This window comes from Labrus mixtus, chromosome 15 (assembly GCF_963584025.1).
Source record: "Labrus mixtus chromosome 15, fLabMix1.1, whole genome shotgun sequence".
In the NCBI taxonomy this organism is placed as follows: domain Eukaryota; kingdom Metazoa; phylum Chordata; class Actinopteri; order Labriformes; family Labridae; genus Labrus; species Labrus mixtus.
The window spans coordinates 7,662,850-7,678,323 of record NC_083626.1 but is presented as its reverse complement, the minus strand read 5'-3'; the positions used below and the strand labels follow the sequence as shown (position 1 = coordinate 7,678,323).

The 15,474-nt window shown below is 41.3% G+C and overlaps 1 protein-coding gene across 1 annotated transcript; it reads left to right on the top strand.

Moving 5' to 3' along the window:
* Positions 1 to 136: 136 nt before the first annotated feature.
* Positions 137 to 13,628, top strand: e2f1 (E2F transcription factor 1). The gene is made up of 7 exons (XM_061057146.1): positions 137 to 1,465; positions 2,037 to 2,136; positions 4,555 to 4,774; positions 5,200 to 5,352; positions 6,565 to 6,679; positions 6,766 to 7,048; positions 9,206 to 13,628. Exons 1-7 carry the CDS (start codon positions 1,214 to 1,216, stop codon positions 9,445 to 9,447), a joined length of 1,365 nt encoding a protein of 454 aa, XP_060913129.1. The 5' UTR covers positions 137 to 1,213; the 3' UTR covers positions 9,448 to 13,628.
* The last annotated feature ends 1,846 nt before the right edge of the window (positions 13,629 to 15,474 follow it).

Below are 15,474 nucleotides of genomic sequence, written 5' to 3'. Positions count from 1 at the left end.
CAGGCGGCCGTTTCCACCAATCAAAAGCCTTTAAATCCCGCCCTACGGAAAGAACATCTCACTGACCAATCGGAACCTTCGAATCGGCGCACGTGTCTGTTTCGCGGCAAAAAAGATTTCGCGCGAAAACCGTCCCGACCCTTGTTTAGATGTAGATCAGCTGGGACAATAACAACAAGAACAACCGAAAACGGGGTCCGGAAGACACTTTCACACCCGGACCGCACCCGATGCGATCCGCCGAAGGACCTACGGCTCCTTTTTGGAAAGAAGGTGCCGGTGTTTCACCGATTTATTTCCTCACATTTCCCAGTTTTGTCGGACTGCTTCCTGCGTGCCCCAACAAAACGAGGGGGCAGAAGAAATGCGGCTAATAACTTAGCTAGCTAGCGTGCTAATTTGCCCTATATTCTCACATTGAAGGAAACAACTGTATACTCATTTAATCTAACTATCGCTTTATTATTTATACTCTTATATGTGTGTTTTTTTAAATGCGGCGATGCCCTTTACTCTTAGTACGTATTTTATTTCGATAGCTCACTTATTGGAAAGCTCTTATAAAGTTTTAATAGCCAATTAACTAAGCTCTCTCTTATGTGTACGTAGACCTTAAACATTTATTTACCCTCACATGGGTAGTTTTGTGGTTTGTTTGTTCACTTGTTATTCTTTGTTGTTAGACAGAAGAAGCTAGCTCGTTAGCAGGGGTCGGTAGCTGTGTTGGGGACAGTGTGGCCAGGCCTCACGTCTGTTCTGAACTGACAGGAGAGATGAAAACAAAAGATTAGCCTGCTAGCTCGCTAATAACTCAACATTGTACACCTCCCACGGATGATTTGCGACCCTTTTGGTTTTTTATAATCGGTCAGCGGCTGAGCCTCAAGTCGCTGAGTTGGCATGTGTTTAGCAATATAGTTTTATTTGCCAAATTTCCTGTTTGGCAGAACATCCTGTGCTGTCGTGTCATTATCAGCCCACAGCTTACATTAGGAATATTACAGGCTGACTGGTTACTGATCATGTTAGTAATCATGTCTTTGTCGTAGCTTGCTTGTTAAAACGCAGAGTGACATTAGAGAAAAGGGAACTTCATGGAGAAATGCTCAAGCTGCCTCAAATTAAAGCTGCCTTAAAGTCTTTGAGTAAAGCAAGTACAATCAGGCGTTGGTAGTTCAGATCAAACTTAAAGGGTTCATAGTGACACACTGCCATGTCAGAGACTCTGATAACAGGGCAGACATCCGAGGATCTGTTGGCTGACTTTGAGACTCTGCTGAACTCTGGGAGCATCGACCTGAGCGAAGACCACCAGATAGTGATCATCACCAGCCCCAGCAATGAGGGACTCCACCCGGCCGCCGCCCCCACCAGCACGGGGGAAATCCTGCTGTTTGCCACCCCGCAGGGCCCCGCTGACGTGGGGATCCAGGACAAGAGACGTCCAGCTCTGGGGAGACCTCCGGTGAGGACGGGAGGGAGTGTGTGGGAAGAAGTGAAAGAGAGACAAGAGAAGCGGTCAGCTGGCAGTTCCTGAATCACATTGTGATGAAATCTCGATCTGATTGTGCTTCCGCCCTGTGTTACAAAGTCCAGCTACCTGTTGCTTCAAGACGTCTCACTTTCATTTCCACCTCTTAACAAATAGAAAACACGTGATTGTGATAATATCTTGTTTATTATTATGCTGTCTACTGTAGGGTTGTCCTGAAACCAGAATTTTAAACTTCAATATGATACTTTTAAGAACCGAACAACATCAACATCTGTTCCTGTGCCGCAACAACAAAATAATACCCATAATGGGTCATTTCTTTCTTGTTTTTATTGACCAAAAATGCATGCTAACTCTTGCACACTGTCTAAATTGCACAAATATGTTGTCAATATATTAGTACACTTCAGACAGTGCGATTATCTCCTGGTTAGAAATATGATGCATGAAGAAGTGTTTTCTGCTTCTGAACTTTTAGATTCTATATCAAACGTTGAAATAACAGAGATTGTATTGTTTGAACTTGTTTGTATTTCTGCAGGTAAAAAGGAAGCTGGACTTGGATAGTGACCATCAGTATGTCAGCACAACTCGACCGTCCATAGGCCAAGCGCCGCCCTCCACACCCGCCCCGCCCAGAGGTACAGCCGCAACCACATACCGGCTACCAGCTTATTCTGCTGACTTTCATTGTTTCACCCCCCCCCCCCCCCCCCCCGAAAATTCACAGCAGGAGAAGCAACACGTCAGCTGCACACGTGGCTTACATCCATACATCCATTCATGCATCCATACACACACACGGTGACCTTTGCTCCCGCCCTCATTGTCCTAAAAAACAGCTGTCCTTTTGAGAGCGCAGACAACAGCCTGCCAACACGCCTGAGTCTTCACTGGGCGGACTGGTAATTAAACTTCTGGTCTGTTCAAATGACAAAGGATACAATAAATCACACAGGAAGATAAAACGTGTCATTATGTGTTAATTACTGTATGTAAGTTGTTGATTTTCACAATTTAAATCCAGAATTTTCTTTTAATGGGATCCTCTAAGAAGTGTTGGGACTAACACGTTTCTGTAATGCCACTTCTATTTGTGCTGGTAACAAATTAGTAACCTTCCAGACTGAAATATCTGTAACAGTTACTGACATTTAAAAGCACTTATTGCTCATCACTTCATTTGAAACGGCAGACAACAAGCGGCTGAGGTTACACTAGCGACAGGACAGCAGCATCCTGGGAGACAGAACGTTGCGCGCTGTCAACAAACACAGACAGTGGATCATTCAGCCGAGAGCTTTCTGTCTCAGAAATACCGACATTGCTTCCTCTGCTCGAGTTTAACAACAAGAATAAAGTGGTGAGTTGTTGTTTATGTTTAGTAAGCAAAACTTACAAGACCGAAGCACAGAGCTTAACATACTTCTACTACAGAGACCCAGGTGGAGCTAAAGTTATATCTGTAGATCGAGGAGGAGACACGCCATACCAACAGCTGGCTTGATTTAAAACACCTCCTGCTCCATGATCGGTAACTCTTGAGTCTTGAGTAAAACACCTACACATTGAAAATGACTTCAGTGTTCTCGGTGAAACTGTGTGCGAGTCGTCACAGCTCAGTTCTGCCACAGCACTAAATAATGTGAACATTTGATGGACATTAATACATTAAATGAGGATTGAAGCAGAAAAAGGTGCCCAACTGTGCCTATTAGATAGACCTGGAGTGTAAAAGACAAAAATATTTACAAGTTTATTTGTTAGTTTGAAGAAAGCTGCCGATTGCTGTCATGGTTGAGATTGATCCAAGAACTAATAGTCTGAGTGATAACATTCTGTGTGACAGGAAATTAACTTCAAACTGTAAGCGTACAGTAGCCTACTTTTGACATTTTGGATTTAGTTACCTTTTTTTGACGGATCACACAAGAGACGTTTTCATTGTGGATTTAGGAGTCTGATTGTGAAAGGAGGGAAATGTTTTTTTTTTTTTTTTTTACAAAACTGTTTATTTATTATGAAACAGGAAAATGGCTTAAGACATCACATAGGGGAGGAACCCACGGGTGTGACAGTAGGTTAGTTTAAACTGGAATGAGGTATTAAAGATCTTTTCCTGGAAGTAGATGGTGTGGTATTGAATCTCATGTGTGTACATTTAACATAAAACATTAACAAGACACACAAATAGTCATTGAGTAATGATTGTGGCTGGTTGTCTGTCTCTATATGTCAGCACTGTGATTGAACAGTGCAGGGTGTACCCCTCCTCTCGCCCAATGACAGCGGGGATCGGCTCAAGTCCCTCTCCACCCCAAACGGGGAAAGCTGTATAGATGATAGATGGATAATTCAAATAAAGAGAGGCGTTATCATTCCTGTCCTGTCGCTCCGTAATCCCTCAGTAAGGAGAGAACGACTGCTCTTCTTCTCTGTCCCAGTCGGGCAGAGTAGTCGGAGGACCCCGCCTCTCCTCTCGTATTCACAGATCTGGGAGTGGTTGATGTTAATAATAATAATAAGAATACATTTTATTTATAAGCACCTTTCAAGACACACAAGGACACTGTACAACAATCAACATTTAAAAAACAACGATGGATAAAATCAGCATACATGTTCTTAGAAGACCATTTAAAATGACTTTTTTTTTTAATCTTCTGCTTCAGAGGAAAGACTCTCCCAGCACAAGAGGAACTCTGAGTGATGTAACAGAAGTTGATTAGGTCAACACGAGTCGTCTTTAAAACCTGTTTTAAAGATTTACTGAGACAGTAAAAGTGAAGTCCTTATGTCTCTCTCCCATCTCTGTCAATGTCATGAAACAAACCACACACAGCAAACACACAGGTCACACCACAGTGACCTTCATTTTGTTGTTGTGTTTCAAGTTGGTTTTACCAAATACTGACAGGATTGTGTCATCACTGACTTCCTGCAAACAGATTTAAAGGTCCTCAAAGGCCTTATGTTTCAGGGAGGAGCTCGTTGCTGGGAAGATGTTGAATTATATTTTTCTAAATCTGTTTCATTCTCTCCCCCCCCCGTCTCCGCAGTTCCTCGAATCACGACTGAGAAGTCCCGTTATGACACGTCCTTGAACCTGACCACCAAGCGCTTCCTGAACCTGCTGTCCCAGTCTGCTGACGGCGTGGTGGATCTGAACTGGGCCTCGCAGGTCCTTGACGTCCAGAAGAGGCGCATCTACGACATCACCAATGTCCTGGAGGGAATCCAGCTCATTTCTAAGAAGTCTAAGAACAACATCCAATGGCTGTGAGTACAAGAAGGCCATGCGTGTGTGAAACATTTATGAGGTTATAAAAATAGTTTTTATGAAGAATACTTATAAAAAAAAAAAAAACATCTGACTTGTGTAAAACACACAAAAACATTTCAGGGCAAATCAAGAGAACAAAAAGATGAATTACAACCCATAAGCAGGATGTGCTCTCTCTTTTCTTAAGATTATTTTGGGGGGGGTTTTATGCCTTTTATTGTAGAGAAGGACAGTGGATTGAGTCTGAAACAGAGTGAGGAATGACACGGGTAAAGTGTTGCAGGCAAACCCAGGACTCCTGCTTCGAGGACAATAGCCTCTGTACATTAGGTGTGCAGCATAACCACTAGGTGTGTGTGCCCCCGAGGATGCTCCTTTCTCAATTTCATTCTAATTTTTCTACATTTTCCTCCCCCTGCAGTGGTAATCGAGTTGATGCAGCGCAGGTTGCCCGCCATAAGGAGTTGCAGAGGGAGGTGTGCGACCTCACGGATGCCGAGGAGCAGCTGGACGAGCTCATTACTAAATGCAACCTGCAGCTGCGGCTGCTCACAGAGGAGCCACAGAACAAGAAATATCCTTTTTGACCGCCTGTAGGTTTATTCACTGATGCTTAAACTCACCACAAACCAACAGCAGCCTAGATCCGTTTTGCTACACATCGATTTATAACACATAAGAGGTCGTATGTTCTCGTGATGACCCATGATGGGATGAATGGAAAGGGAGTCTATACGCAACAAAGGGGCTTGACTGCAAACTGCATTCAGTTGTTGTGTTAATGTAAAGTAAATGTAAACTCAATGCAAATGTTCTGTATGGCACATGTTAGTCAGGAAGTGAACGTCTTCTGTACAAAACACAGAGATAGCAACAGATGCATGGTCAAAGGTTAGACCAAATCAGGCAGGTCAGATACTGTTGCCATGGCGCCCTTGAGCAAGAGAAAATCAAAGCATGTATATATTATATAGTGTGACATCTGTAGCTGAGGGGAAAACAACAACAGTATTCTCTTAAGTGTATCAGCCTGTGTAGCTAATCAGGCATCATGTTTGTGCCTTTTTCATGAGTTCATGTTCTTGTCCTCTTTCATTTTTATATTCTCTTTCTCAAACATTACTAATTAATTTGCCAGCTGGCATGGGGTTTTTTTCTTTACACGGATGAAGTCCCAGACTCTTCAGTCCAAAAGCGCCAACACACCGGGTTAATGGTGACTCTGCAGGCCGTGGTTTGGTGATGTTTAATGCGTCATTAGCTCGGCTTGAACCGTGCCCGCTGCTGTTTCACCGATGGGGGTCATGGTGAATTTAAGGCATGTTTGGGTGAGACAGATCGCTCTGATTGGCTGTGCACAAGAAAAGTAAAGATTAAAGGGGTGGGATTAAATAAGTTTTCCTTCTTTTCAGACAACTTTGTCATTTATTTTGTTTGTTGTCTATTTGTTTTTAATTGTTTCTATATATTTTTAACTACAGCTGTTGTGTAGTGTTTGTGTTTTTTTACATACATACATTACAATAATTTGACTAATCAATCAACAGGCGCTGAGAAAAGCACACACACAACTTTCCCTTTTTTATTCCATAAAAACTGACAACTGGCTGACCACACCAGCGCCATTTACACCCCTCTACCAGACATATTCTCAACTACAAGAAAGCGTATTACAAAACCGTCACTGTGGGGAGCAAAGGGTTGTGAAATAGGAAAATATTTCCTGTTCTAAGTCTCACAGTCTCCACGTGGATACATTTTATTCCTTAATCATTTTGGTCTTCACGTTGGGCTATGTGCGCTGCCAGGACTTAAGGCAATCCTTTGATTCCCCTGATCAGCTGGTCATGGTGATCAGAGCTCCACCAGAGACCCAGATGCAAGTTTCAGAACCCTGCAAGGTATGGACCTAGTCCGTTACTTAACTCCATATATCATGTTTTATTCCAGGTCGTTTTAAATGGCTGTGCATGTATTTGTCTCCCAGGGTTACCAGGTGTCGCTGAAGAGCACGCGGGGTGCTATCGACGTCTTCCTCTGTCCAGAAGACAGCTCCGGCGTCTGCAGCCCAGTGACAGACGGCAGTCCCTCTAAACCCAATGCTGACTCTCCTCTTGTCCCGCCTCCTGCACAACCCACAGACCAATCACAAGCCAGAGCATCCACAAACGCCCTGGATGTGGGTTTATCATCACCAGCGTCCACGTCGTCCACGGTGACGGCAGCCTCCCAGCAGGACCCGTCGTCTCTGGTGTTAGGAGGGGACACAGGTGAGTGCTCACATGTCTGTAAATATGTTTGTATCTATTGGAAGTACTTTAAAGAACACTGTAAATGTGTGTTGCTCTGGTTAATATGAACTCATGTTAGGTATATACAAATATCCCAAGTGTGTTACAAGAAGATGAAGCCAACTTCTGTGCAACACTGACCTAAACCTCATCCTCGCTGACGTACATATCATTTAACATCAGGGTGCCCTATTAGCTTTAAATTCTACTTCTACAAAAGTGAAATATAGAAAGCCTGGCTTGCTAATTTGAGGAAAAAGTTTGAGCTTTCTTTTTTTTACTTTTTCTTGGCTCTAGTTGTCATGTTGGCAAATTTTCAATCCAACCAAAACTTTCATGCCTCCTGGAGTAAAACGCTGACGGGGCGGAAGGCCACTGTAGAAAACAACACAAAGCTGTGCACCTCCACAACATTGACCAGACTCCTATCAGTCACACTCACGCATTCAACTAATTGATCAGGTCATAGACTAGCCTCTGATCCGCCATACAACCAAATCACCTCTCCCATTCAGTCAGTCACCGTTACTATAGTAACCACTCATGGTGTAGATAGTGGCACATGCAGACAAGCAGGAAGGAGGCAGACACTTAATGTGGTGAGGTTGGATCCTCAGTTTTCCCTTAGAAGTTAAAAAGATCAAATGAATTGTGTGAGAGAAAAAATGTGATTCACGTTTAAGCAAAAGTCGTGCTCAATACTATTTAGTATTTGTGTTAGGGATGCAACAATACAGTCAGCCCACGGTTCAATACGTACCTCAGTTTTTTGGTCACGGTTCACGGTTCGGTTCTGACAGGCCGGGCCGTTAAAATGTTTCCAGTGTTAAGTGTTCTAGGCAAATTTTACAGAACATCAAGGGATTTAGAAAGAGCTACTTTTTTTCATTTTAAAGCTATTTATTTTACTTTGAAGCAAAACAAATTCAGGTGCTCTCCTTTCAGCCTATTGCAAAGTCAGATTAGATTTGAACATGAAGTAAACTACAATTAGCTCAATGAATGTCAACAAAAAAGTGCATTGGTGGCATACTGTCATATTTCTCTTTTAGTTACGATTATGGCTCCTCTCTTATTCTTGTAATGTTCAGTATTGTAAATACTTTGAGTTTTAACAGCAGCTCAAACGATTTAAGAACATTTCAAAAGACATCAAACCTCACACTGAAGGTTCAGACGTGTTTTATGACCAGTTTAGAGTTTTTATTAAGAGCAGTGAGGGTGATGCGCAGACGCAGAGGAGCACTCAGTTGATGTTGAAAGACATCAGTTAGTTAACAGACAGCAGCCTGCCATGTAGTTCACATACTTCACTGGTTAACATGTAAACTGTAGAGCAGATCATCAATTTCACTTTTTGTTTCTTGTCCGTCCACTTATATGCGTAATGGCACGTCCCCCGACTCTCGCTCACCCGTATAGCTCTCTCTCCCTCTCACGTTCGCAGACCCACAGTTATCTTTTAATGCGTGTTTTTGACATAATGAGGGAGAGAGGCTTTTGAAAAAAGGGCGTTTGCGGCCGTTAATAGACCTGGACGAGTGGGAAACACTGCGCAGTACATGTTTTCCAGGCGCACACGCTCGCTTCACACTATCAGAAACTGGTCTATAGTGTAACGCTACTTGAGCCATGACTGCAGCCTGTATGATCTATAGACTGTCAGTGTACCGGCCCTGGCGGCCCTTCAGGCAGCCCGGCCCACCGGGAATTGTCCCGGTTCTCCCGATTAGCCACACCGGGCCTGGCTGCTCCTCACTGCTCGCCATGCTAAAAGTAATGTTGTAAAGCGTCACCAAACTTTAGCGCGTGGTGATTGGCTATTAACTCACTTGGCTCCCTGCACGCTGACTCACTGACACACCCAGACACCCACAGACACACCCAGACACACACAGACACACCCAGATACCCACACACACACAGACAGAGCCAATTTAGAGAGAAATACAACGCACTGAAACTAGTTAAATGCCAAACCGTTAAAACCGCAATTCACAAGTCAGTATTGAACCGTGGATGCCGTGCCGAACGGTTAAATTTTTTTATTGAGAATTGTTGCATGCCTAATTTGTGTGTAACTATTTATTGATCTAAAACTGTCACTGTGACTTCACATCTTCACCTCTGTAACAGAATCCCTCCTTGGAGGCGACCCGTTCTCCGGCCTCGCAGACATGCCCGATTTTGACTTTTCACCCCTCTCCTCCTCGGACTTCCTGAACGGCGAGGGCTTTCCCCTCCCGCTGGATGGCTTCATCAACCTATCCCCCCCTCACAGTCATGATTACCACTTTGGACTAGAGGACAATGAAGGCATCAGTGAACTGTTTGACTGTGACTTTGGAGACCTTTCACAAGTTCTGGGCGACAGTTAAAGAAGAAGAAGAAGAGGAGGAGGAGGCTGCAGGCTTCAGGTTTTAGGACTTTCTTCTTTCTGTTGGGGCTTCTCAAGGAGTGCAGGAATTTCAGGACAAATCTTTGTCAAAATCTCAGCCTTCATATTCTAAGCGTGGGTTGTGGGAGAACGTGTAGTTATTACCGTGGTGAACCCGACAACAACCACCCAAATCTCAAACTGGCCCCAAATTGTACAGCACACTATTAGCACTTCTTTTGGCCATTGCAACATTTTAGACCAAGAATTGAGCTCTAGTATAGCTATTTAAATTATTTATACGAATGCTATTTTGATATTTTGTACCAAGTGAGCTTTTTTTGTTATAATTGATGATGTTATATCCGAGTGGAGAGCGCAGGTAGGTGTGTGTGTGTATATATGTGTGTGTGTGGAGTATGGATTCATAGGGCTGGTTTTTCCTTAACACTGATTGGCTCAAATCTAAGTACTTATACTCCTCGTCTCTGCGGGCCATGTTGTGTTCTGTAAGGTTGCATTTTTCGGCAAAGGCGGAGAGTTTGCACCCAACAGAAGCTGCCTCTATGGAACCAGCATCACAGGAAGTGCAGGTTCAGTGATGGGCCGTCCAGAAGTCTCTTGGTGCAGTTTCAAATATATATTTTTCACAACTACAGAGATGATCATAAGCACAAAGGTAAAAGCTTCATGATAATCAGATTTGTCAAACACACTGGAATCCTTAAAGACTGGAGTGAAATTCGAGGTTTTATTGCCCAATCGAACGACTCGATTTGCACGTGTTCCACGGCGGATTATTAAATGTTTATAATGACAGAGAGACTGTGTATAAGAAGTGGACATAGCCACCTTAATCATTACTCATTTATGTGGAACTACCTTTTAAAAAAAGACGGAAGTTTACATCTTTGGTGTCACCGTTTTCTTTCTTTTTTTTGAGCTGGTAAAGATGGAGGCGTTAGCAAACATTTAGCCACTGCTAGCTTAGTTAGCAAGGTGCAGCCACAACTAACTGAAAGCTCATCTTAGCTCAAAACAGGATTCAAACAAAATGTAAAGACAGAAACGTTGCTGCCTTGTCCTCAAAGTGTAACAACAAAGTCACATTCTGGTTGCTGTGGTTTCAACTTGTCATTCACAAGTTCTCATGCACCAAAGCATACAGCGCTTTACGGCTGGATTACTGTTAATTTACAACCACAAAATCCATCTTTCTGATTAATGTGGCTTGACATGGAAACTTGTTTTGCACAAATGTAAACAAACTCTACAAGCTCAGATATTGTTGACCCGCTAAACGTTCGCTGACTTGTGACAGTTTACAGCCGTTTACGATTGCAATACATAAGTTCATCAAATACAATTTGTAAGTTCAACTAACTTGTATTTTTCAAAAAATTTGAAATTAGATCTTAATAATTCTAATTTGTATATAATGCTTGACTGAAATGATTTTAAAATGTACTTAAAAAAAAACTAAGTACCTCCCAGTAGTTTTCCAAAGTACCCAGAGGAGGTACTTTGACCTCAAATTGAAAAATGCTCTTATATATCACTGTAAATTTAACTTTTATGTACAAATTTGAACACCACGCTGTGTTTAAAACAATTTGAAAATTGCCATAAACTTATCAGGAAGAAGTTTACTGAAGCTAGTGGAAGTGAGCTCCATTTTTCATAGATTTCTTGGATCCGCCCCCTGCTGGTTATAGGAAAGAATGCAGCTGTAAAGACCTTCCACATTCAAACATACTGTATATGTCCACTTCTTATTAACAGTCTATTCAAATAGATAAAGGTGCATTTCATAATGTCCCTCCAAACCCTGCTGAGCAACAGATGAGCTGTCTCTACCCGGCTGCTCATGTTAAAAATCAACACGGGCAAGAAGCTGAGATGCTTTTAGGGAGCTTTGCCTTCATAGTTCTTCAAATAAAAGTTAAGATGGGTTAGAGTGACCTTTACAATGGTCTTTAGTTGTTGTTATGTCTTGTGCCGCTGGATGTTTCCAAAGCCATCTTAGGGACGGCAAAGTGTCCACAGGGAGACGAATAATGTAGATTTGAAGGCTCAAGATATGTTCGTTATTGTGTTGGAAACAAGTTGATAATAATCCGCTGCAGTTCTGCTAGCAGGTTAAAAAAATTAATGCTGTCTATTAGTGACCTAGGCCTTAGATTCAGGTGTTCAGAGAAAAGTCTTACATGCATGTTTGTTGATGCAGCGTGCGAGAGTTCCAGTGTTAGAGATGCAGTGCGTGGGTTGTGTGTAGGTTGATTTTAGGTTTAGACGTGTTTTTAACTGTCCTGCAACTTTCCTCAGCCGAGGGTTCAGAGCTGAAAAGTTTCACCAGATGCCTGTAAATCGTTGTCCCCTGACTGACTGTTTTTGTCATGCTGAGGAGCTCCCAGCAGGTCCTCACTCACAGATACACTTCAGCAGATCTTCAGATTCAAAGCTCAGCTGCATCCTTTCATTCATCAAATCAGCGCAGAGCTCGTTCATCTCTCGCCTCGTTCTGCTATATGCACTTCATACGAGTTCAGAAAGTTAATGTTCATGCCTTAAATCAATGACCTCTACTGTGTGCAGAGGAGGTACCTGGATTATCTTATCGTGGCCCCTATAGAGGATCAATCCCTCCCTGTTTTTCTACAACATGTCACATCAGGCTCTTTCTTTACATGCGTCTACGTGGCTAATTGATTTTCATTTGAAGTAACAGACATCATGTACTCGGTGTGTGAGAGGAGAAAAGTGTCCTGCAATGTGTTGTGCGTTTAATGTTATATTTACATACATCTGCGTCAAATCTTTTGATTTCTTGTTCTAAATTAAGTAAGCTAACTTTCTTTTTTCTCTTCTTTTTTTTTGCATTCCTGAAGTTTTTGATGTGTGTACGGGTGCATGTGTGACAAATACGATGTTTTTTTTTTTTTTGTTGAATTTTCTATTTATTCAAAAAGAGGGGGTTTAATGGGGAATGGTACAGTTTGTTGTTTGTTTTTCTCATAGATTTTTTTCTGACAGGAAGCGATTATCGCTCTTTCTTCCCGACTGATTCATGTGTCATTCAATGGAGGAGATGTGTCTATAATTAGCTTCTCATTACTAGCACCTTTACCTCTTAATCCTCTACTTTAATGACCTTTCCTCTGTTTTTCCTTCTGAGCATGTGCAACCTTTGCATTGGCTAATGGTGCAAAAAAACCCCCCAAAAAAACGTCACAAATACAGATGTCTTAGTGATGGCAGACATCTCGATGTTGCAGGCAACATTGCTTATCCGAGGCTGCACATGTGTTCTCGTGGTCACCCCTGGGTGCCTCAGACTGTCCTGTATGTGTAAATTATTCAAACTACTTTCAAGTGATTGTTTCGGTTCCTCGAATCCAGCCTGAAATCTCGTCCGTATCTGAAAAGTTTTCAACTGACAGCAACTCAAAATGTTCAGCTTCTTTTGTTACCATGGTAACCTTTATAATGTGTCTTATAATCCGTCTATCCCAGCCTCTTTTTTTTTTCTTTTCATTTGCAGAGTGTGAGCAGTTGATGTGTGAAATGTGTGTGTGTTGATTTTTGGTTCTCTGCAGGACAAATGCAGTGCCTTGTTCAAGTGAAATGTTGGATAATTCATTCAAATCAGGAAGTCGTTTGATGTCAGGTCACGGTGAACGAATGCAATGTTTTCAGGGTTTGTGTGTTTTTTTTGTTTGAATAAAGAAGTAACTTTCACACCAGGGTTGAAATCAAATCACCTTCAGTCAAAATGCACAAAAAAAAGAATCTGTAAGGAGGTATAATAATGATCCTCTGAAACGACCATCAGCTACATTACACTTCTGAACGGTTTCCAAATTGATACAAAGGTGTCTCATGATGTATTGAAGAAAAACAAAATGTTTACAAGCGTGATCTCGTGGCAGGACTTCCTGGTTTAACAGGTCGAAGGTGAATTGACTCCAGCCCTGACTGAGTCTCTTTTCAAAGTGCTTTTAAGAAACACGTAACAATCATTCACTCTTACTCTGTTATTTTACAAAATGTTATTTTTGTTGTTACATACTGGCAAAAAAAAAAAGAAGCAGGTTTTGTACTTATGAACTCTTAATTGGCCCCACTCTGGCCTTTTGTATCGGATTTCTTCAACAAAAATAAAAAGGGATTGTTTTGATTTGATCCTCCGAAACACAGCGTCTGTCTCTGAAGAACAGACAGAAATACAACACGTGTCAGACCAGGAAAGGAGGAATAAGTGCAAGATGGTTTGGGAAAAATTAAATAAATTTAGATGATAAATCAAGTCAGGGGGAGGGGGAGCTGAGAGAGACCGGGACACACACAATTAAAAACAACTTTTAATCAAAATTATCTCCCAATTTAGCACAATAATAAAACTCAAGAGCTGGGAGCACAGCAGGAAATGAAACAGAAAATAAATCAACATAAAAGGGTGCATTACTCATTTCCTGCAGTTTTCTTCACTATGAACAGTTACTCACCTTTGCCACTAGAGGGCACTCTTCAGCTGACACTGTACAACAAGGAAAGCAAACAAGCATTAAAACATTTCAGCTGATAGACCGACCTTAGATTCATATTCATTACAGAAATGTTTCCTGTTATTGATTTATACTGAATGAAGTGTTTCAGTCCCTCAGTCCATTCCTGGAGATCAACCAAAACAAAATCTAATCAACAAAGCTTTATTGATATCTCAACTGTCATACAAATCAAATCTGTCTCTAGTGAGTTTGTGGACGTAAAGAGAATAAAAAATGAGTCATCAGGACATCTCAAGTCTTTGAAAACATCAGCGTTGTTGTGATACAGAGCCTCCAGTAATCTGAGGTCTTTAATGAATCGTTAGATGTTTTGTGTACAATATCCTCTGGAGCAAATATTTGTATTGACTATTCAAATGATTTGAATTCTTGTTTTTTAATTCATAAAAAGTCCAAGTGATAAAAACGAACGGCTGAAATATTTCCCACAATAGCAAATTAATATTTCCCACCATTTCTAACTATTATTGTTGAATTTGAGATGTAATTTATAAACTATTTTCTTTGAAGGTATTATTTCAGATTTTTTCCCTTTTTCTTCCTCGCAGTCACATTTAGCAATACGCTTTGTAAAATATCTCTCTGCAGCCACTTTTGCTTTTTAAGTGACTTCAAAGCTAATTTGTCATTGCATTGGGATTATATTCTCTTAAAGCCCAACCTTCACTGGCTGCTGATGTTCCCCACATGACAGTACCAGTTTAATCATTGTTAAAAAAATAATTACTGGCTATGTATGGACAATTGTTTGCAGAAGATAACACAAAAATGTTGCTATGACGGTGGATGACCACCAGAAAAATAAATAATTAAATGTTCAAGTCTTTGAACATTCATTGGAAATGCCTCAGTGATTTTTCCAAAGAAAGGAACATCAAAGGGTTTTTGTTTCAGAGGAAAGGTATGCACACGATCCCTCCAATAAATGATAAGGGTGTGTGTGAGATCACTGAAGGCGTGTGCACTGAGTCATCTATCGTGTGAAAATCAGTGTGATTACAAAAAGCCTTTATTCCTTTGTATTGACTGTTCTGAGTCAAGTGATTGCATCAGAGTCGTTGAAAGAAGACCATGTCCTAAATTTAAGATGATTACATGTGATGCTAGATTTCAGCCACATTTTGTTAAAAAAGTGAGAATACATTTCCTTAATCTGTTTACAAAATCTAGAAATCTTTGCCTGTTTTTTTAGTGTAGCTTTACTGGTTTAAATACTAATGTATTAAAGGAGTGCAGTACCCATTTTAAACACTGGGTTTCAGAGTTACATATTGCTCCTTTAAACATAAAGCCTTTTTTCAAGACACTTTGGGAATTTGTAAGAACAAATATATCTCAAATATTCTCCTGCAGTTTCCCAAATGTACTTTTTTGTTTTATTTTTAAGATTTATTTTATTTTGGTGGGACGGTGGATAGAGTCAGATACCGGTGAATGGCACACAGGAAAGGAGCCAGAGG

Bases quoted from the DNA above. Each gene is read 5' to 3' on its own strand.
- e2f1 (XM_061057146.1), top strand. From the start codon at position 1,214: ATGTCAGAGACTCTGATAACAGGGCAGACATCCGAGGATCTGTTGGCT. The intron at 4,775-5,199 runs GTGAGTACAAGA...CTCCCCCTGCAG, and splicing joins AAGAACAACATCCAATGGCT to TGGTAATCGAGTTGATGCAG. The intron at 5,353-6,564 runs ATATCCTTTTTG...TTTGGTCTTCAC, and splicing joins GAGGAGCCACAGAACAAGAA to GTTGGGCTATGTGCGCTGCC.